The sequence below is a fragment of the Arachis ipaensis genome, chromosome B04, assembly GCF_000816755.2.
Source record: "Arachis ipaensis cultivar K30076 chromosome B04, Araip1.1, whole genome shotgun sequence".
Classification (NCBI taxonomy): Eukaryota; Viridiplantae; Streptophyta; class Magnoliopsida; order Fabales; family Fabaceae; genus Arachis; species Arachis ipaensis.
In genome coordinates, this window is record NC_029788.2 from 40,054,458 (window position 1) to 40,059,933 (window position 5,476).

A 5,476-nucleotide genomic window follows, 5' to 3' on the forward strand; every position below is an offset into this window, starting at 1 on the left:
AAAAAAAGGGCATGTATAAGTAACATATTTTGTGATAAACATTTGAACAGACATTGTTGCAGTAGTTACACACTATTTCACCCATGCCTCTTCCTGTTGCCAAAGTCCAACTTGATAATTGTAGATGACTTCTTTCTCATTTCAGTTTGCCATAAATCTCTTTTTGCAATGACTTCTTTCTCATTTCAGTTTGCCATAAATCTCTTTTTGCAAGGATTCTGGATATAACTTTGCCACTGATATAGGCCTAGTCTACCCTTATCTCCTTGGTGTTGTACACAAAATCATGCCTTTAATTTTTGTTACTCATCTCGTTTGCTATGTATATGACATCAGGAAATAACATGAAAAAACCACTCCTACTCCTAACCCTTGCTCTTTTATTTTATTTTGTTTCGGACCAAATTGATAACTCATCTTTAAACTAAATAAAGAGTGTTACACTCTTGTTAATTAAACAAATTTCAGATCTCTATTTATTATATTTTATATCAATAGTGCATTGTCCTGTTTTTGCATTGTTTGTAAACATTACATATCATCCACATCCACATCCACATCACAACACATTCACTGAAAACTGCCTTCAGAAGCAGGAGGGAGAGCTTCTATTACTTTGGAAAGTAATTCAATCAGTCATAATCTTGAATCTTGATAAGATGAGCAGTTATTTAGCGAAGATGATGCCTGCAGCATGATAGTAATAAAAAGTCTGTCAGGACAAGTCATGAATCTAAGAGTTGGCAAAACATATAAAGTTGAGCGAATGTTAGTTGAGAAAAGTTGGTTTCTGAATCCTTCCCTTAATCCTATGAGCTCACCTTAGAGTCTCTTTTGTGCCGCGGCGTACTTTACAACGGATGGTAGGGAGTCCAAGGCGCTGGTGCGCTTCATAGCGGTGACACCCAGAGAAGCCTACAAACCAAAGAGGACATGCATATTCTGATTGTGTTTCCATTGTGACAAGGAATATAAAATAAGGAATAAACTATCATTTTGGTATTCGAAAATACAATCTTTCTAATGCAAAAAATGATTGTTTATCCTGTAAAATAATCAGTCTTCCATGTCCATGGTAGATCTTTTCAACTCCTTCACTGTCTCTTATATATCTTAGATATAACATAAAATTTTCAGATACTATACACTATAATGTTCCCACAGCACATTTCAGATGTGCTTCAGGAGCATGCAAGTATTTCTCGCCGAGGAAAGCACGTACCGTAATAGACTCCGTCAACCTCTAGCACATCAATCTGTAGCATGCAAAAGGAACTTAAATTTGCAGCTGCACATCATATTTTATGAATGAGAAATCTATTTAATATCCAAGTCTCCATATATCAATGTACTTTGATGTGTTCTCATTCTTTCTTTCCTGGCCACTTCATTCCTTGGAACAGAAAATTCTTTTAAGAATTAAAGAATTTGGCATATGCCTAATTTTAACAACCATGCTACGGATACATAAAAATTCAATCACCAAATCAGCCGCGCGCATAAAATATATGTTGGAGGATAAGATATACACATTGAAAATATATGAAACAATACATTTATATATATACAAATACATCTTGATTGATTTTTTATCTACACATAGTATTTTAATTTTTTATTTTTTTAACCACAAAGAAGGCACAAATTTTAGCTTAGACAATTAGACCCCAATCCAAATTCCAAATGATATCCAATGATACCCCCATAATATATAAAAAAAAAAAAATCCAAAACCAACACAATAGCAAGCATATAAACTCCAATATCAACACAAAAACTTTGACCAGCAACCTGCTAAACAAGGAGAAGCAAGTAACAAATGCTTACAGGTACTTGAAGACCAATTTCACTGATACTATCCATAAGTTGTTGAACTTTGCTAGCATCATTTGATCTTGTCCTCATCAAAGGCCTTCTGATCTTATCAAGAGGAAGCTCCACTATCACTGGCCCCCCACCACCACCACTACTGCTTCCTAAACCTCCTGGAGGAGCCCCTGAATATTCAAATAAAAATAAATAAAAGTATTTTAACTTAGAATCTGAAAATAAAAATACAATTTAGATTTATAAAAACAGATAGAGAGAAAGATTTGTGCAACACCATTGGAACTGGATGAAGCAGACACAGTGAAGCTCCTTAATCTAATAATAGATGGAACCTGCAGAACAAAATTTGCCATTTTTCTTCTTCTTTGTGCTAATCTTTTTCTTTTTTTTTTTCCCTTCCCCCCCTCATTCATGTGGTTCTATTTATAGTCAAAATATAAATTTAGAACCAGATAATATGAATGGCTAGATGAGAAGCATGACCCACCATTTTCAACGGCCAAGATGGTTCCTTTCACAAGCTATTTAGGATGGACCTTGCTACAGAGAACAATAACTCCAAACAACATTAGAAAGGTCAAAGATTTTATTTTTTTGAACCCCATTTAGCTCTTCGGAACCATGGCAGCACTGGTTCCTTTCTCTCTTCTTAGGTACACACAACTCACTCACTCTCTCTCTCTCTCTCAATTGTGTTATTATTGAATTCAGTGTGTGTGTTTGCGCAGTGATCAAAATATTAATTTTCCTCTTCTATGATTTGCAGGAACTATTCACCATTCATGTTAGCAAGACCTTTTATTGTGAAGGGGTGCAACCTCAATTTCTCCAAGACTGTTCTTCCTCTCCCATGTCGCAGGTTTCTTCTTGTTTCTCATAATTTTTAGTGTTGAAAGAAGTTAAAGTTTTCTTTTTATTGAGATGGGCAGTGCTTAAAACCAGAAAATTGTGGAAATTTGCTTGCGCAGTCACGGAATTAACAAATAGAGAAAGGGAATTTCGTCACAGTATCAGTTAAATTTTTTAGCATTAGGTGACAGTGTGACCTAATGATGTTAATTTCCTTGGATAATTTACATTCAGTGTGTGTTTCATACGAGAGTAGAAAATGTAATCCAAGAAATTAGCTGTGTTTCTTTTTTCCTCCTCCTGTTTTGACGATTTGCGAAGAAAAGAAGAGAAAATCAGTGAAAACAGAAAATAAAAATAAAACTGGAAATAAAAATTCAAACCAAATGCACGCTAAGTCTCTGATTGGATTCTATTTTCATTTTTATTGTCTTTAAAAGATTTTGTGAACAAAAACTGAAATGAAAACAAAAACCAAATATTTAGTTGATGCTCAACTCTATATATTTTTCCATTGAGAAAGTTGGCCCTAGCATGCAAACCAGGATACAATTACAATCATTGGTAGGAATAGGAATCTACACTCAACATTGTCAATTACGTTTTTCAATTGAGAGCATTCATTTCCATTCCAATTTGCAACTAATGGCTTAGTTATTGGTGAAAATGTGTTAGACTTTGCTTGGAAGGCATTGAAAATGGTGTTTCAAACAGCATCACTCATTGAAGCTTTTCACCCTGAAATAAGCATTGGATTTATTAAATGGTGTCTCTTATTATATTAGCAAATATGCTTGTGTAACTCTAATCTCATCTTATAACTTTTGACATAATTTGTTGATAACTAGAATTGTTTTCATGTGATACATTATGTGGATTTATTTCTCCTCTTTTTTATTACTCTTTCTGTTGATAACTATAAAATGCTATCTATGGCAAATGGATCAACATGGCTGGATAAATTGATTCAAAAACGTACCGAAAAGTGATAGTGATAGCGAAATATAAAGGCGAACGATGTTGTTGATAGATATTTCCTCACTATGATACTTATTACAGGTTGCCATTTAGTGCGAGGGCGACGCACGATGAACAAGCTGCAGCCAAAGCAGCTGCTGCTACTGCTGATAGTGGAGCTCCAACAATGTATCAGCATTTTACATGATACCACTACTGTAATCATTAAGTAGTTGAACAAATGCTTCCTATTCTGAATCATATTTGAAACTCTGAGGTTCAGACTCTTCAAAATCAAAGAATTTTTTGGAAGGAATTTTTGGAAAAGGACTGTAAATACAACCTATGAAAAGGACTTCCATGTTTTGAACATGTTAGCTACTGGATTAAGTAGTTAATTTGCTACACATCAGGAATTTCTCATATCAAATTGTTACATAATTTCTTAATCATCTCATTCTTTTCTTTATTGTGTCTAAACTTTGTGGCATTTTCCTTCTTAAAGATTTGACAAGATAATCAATAAGGAAATCCCTTCCAGCATTGTGTATGAAGATGAAAAGGTCCTTGCATTTAGGGACATCAATCCACAGGCTCCAGTTCATGTTCTTGTCATTCCGAAAGTTAGAGACGGATTAACAGAACTCGCCAAGGTGACTAAACTTCCTTATCTGTATCTAATAAAGTTTTGCATTGTTAAGTATTCAGTTCCCGGCATATTCTTACTGCTGATTTGAAGGAAAAATATTAAGCTTTTCTGTATCTTGTATTCATATGAAATTTTAGCCTTTGACGCTCTCTTCTAACCAATGATAAATACATACAAGTGTCAATTGCACACATAAGAATTTGGGAATTGAAGTGAGTGTCATCCCAAAATCTAAGGATAATAAAATGGGTGTTTTCACGGAAAATACATGGTAAAGAAACATTTTCATAACCAACTTGGCTTGGTTGAGTGGTTAGCTCATTTATTCGCTTATTCAAGTGTTAGGGTTCGAATCTTGCCTTATATATGCAGCAACCTATTGGCCAACAGCAAACCCTTTAAATGGAGCCCAAATTTGCAACAGATTAATTTTTAGCTTCTCGAGTTAAGAAATACCATGAGAAATAAAAAAAAGAGAGAAACATTTTCATTTGATGTAATAATCAAATATCTTTCATAATTTGCAGGCTGAGGCTAGACATGGAGAAATACTAGGGCAACTTCTATATGCTGCACGAATAGTAGCTGAGAAGGAGGGTATCCTTGATGGATTTCGTGTTGTCATAAACAGTGGTCCAAGTGCATGTAAGGCTTGTTTCTTTCTTGTGCAACTTTCCTCAGAATCTTTTTCACTTTTGCTCATTACAATTGTTATCATTTTTCTACACTCACATTAATAATCTCTTTTGTTTCTGATTATTAGGTCAATCTGTGTATCATCTACACTTACATGTCCTAGGTGGGAGACAGATGAATTGGCCACCTGGTTGAACTCTCAAAAATCAATCCTTCTAGAAACATAAAATTTTCCCATTTTATCATGTTAGCATCACTCATTTTCTGATGTATTTCACATTAACATAACATTTCATCGTGAGCTGTACTAAGGACACATGTCAATGTCATCCATCTCTAGAGATATTTGCCCTTTATATTTATAAAATTGATTGCTTTCAGAGCTCAAAGTTTAATTGAATGTAACTCAAAGCGTGTACATTCAAATTAGTTCCAAAAAAAAATTTAGATCCAATACTTTAGTCTCTAACCATTTTTATGAAGTTGTAGAAAATTACTTTTGTCCAACAGATTGGTTTATTGATTTTTTTTAATCAATTTTTTAATATGAATGTT

At 34.0% G+C, this 5,476-nt stretch overlaps 2 protein-coding genes across 5 annotated transcripts; one reads left to right on the forward strand and one right to left on the reverse strand.

Annotated features, from left to right (window-relative positions):
* On the reverse strand, positions 423-2,256 carry LOC107639269 (sulfiredoxin, chloroplastic/mitochondrial). 4 transcript variants are annotated; one of them, XM_016342751.2, is made up of 6 exons: positions 2,105-2,256; positions 1,828-1,997; positions 1,223-1,256; positions 822-915; positions 669-687; positions 423-637 (listed from the first exon to the last, which is right to left on the reverse strand). In XM_016342751.2, the coding sequence occupies exons 1-5, from the start codon at positions 2,241-2,243 to the stop codon at positions 672-674; spliced, it is 453 nt and encodes a 150-aa protein (XP_016198237.1). In that variant the 5' UTR covers positions 2,244-2,256; the 3' UTR covers positions 423-637; positions 669-671. The 4 variants fall into 4 exon arrangements, with proteins under 4 accessions (XP_016198237.1, XP_020976775.1, XP_016198236.1 ...); XM_021121116.1 differs by lacking the exon at positions 1,223-1,256; XM_016342750.2 differs by having other exon boundaries at positions 423-687.
* On the forward strand, positions 2,225-5,316 carry LOC107639268 (14 kDa zinc-binding protein). Its single transcript, XM_016342749.2, has 6 exons — positions 2,225-2,483; positions 2,597-2,689; positions 3,739-3,825; positions 4,142-4,289; positions 4,813-4,930; positions 5,049-5,316. The coding sequence occupies exons 1-6, from the start codon at positions 2,452-2,454 to the stop codon at positions 5,114-5,116; spliced, it is 546 nt and encodes a 181-aa protein (XP_016198235.1). The 5' UTR covers positions 2,225-2,451; the 3' UTR covers positions 5,117-5,316.

What these genes read in the sequence shown, in the direction of transcription:
- LOC107639269 (XM_016342751.2), bottom strand. Translation starts at nt 2,243, where the DNA reads ATGAATGAGGGGGGGAAGGGAAAAAAAAAAAGAAAAAGATTAGCACAA. An exon ending in TGCTTCATCCAGTTCCAATG is followed by an intron (nt 1,998 to 2,104) that starts GTGTTGCACAAA and finishes TTGAATATTCAG; the next exon opens with GGGCTCCTCCAGGAGGTTTA. An exon ending in GGTTGACGGAGTCTATTACG is followed by an intron (nt 916 to 1,222) that starts GTACGTGCTTTC and finishes TTTGGTTTGTAG; the next exon opens with GCTTCTCTGGGTGTCACCGC.
- LOC107639268 (XM_016342749.2), top strand. Translation starts at nt 2,452, where the DNA reads ATGGCAGCACTGGTTCCTTTCTCTCTTCTTAG. An exon ending in CTTCCTCTCCCATGTCGCAG is followed by an intron (nt 2,690 to 3,738) that starts GTTTCTTCTTGT and finishes TACTTATTACAG; the next exon opens with GTTGCCATTTAGTGCGAGGG. An exon ending in AAACAGTGGTCCAAGTGCAT is followed by an intron (nt 4,931 to 5,048) that starts GTAAGGCTTGTT and finishes TCTGATTATTAG; the next exon opens with GTCAATCTGTGTATCATCTA.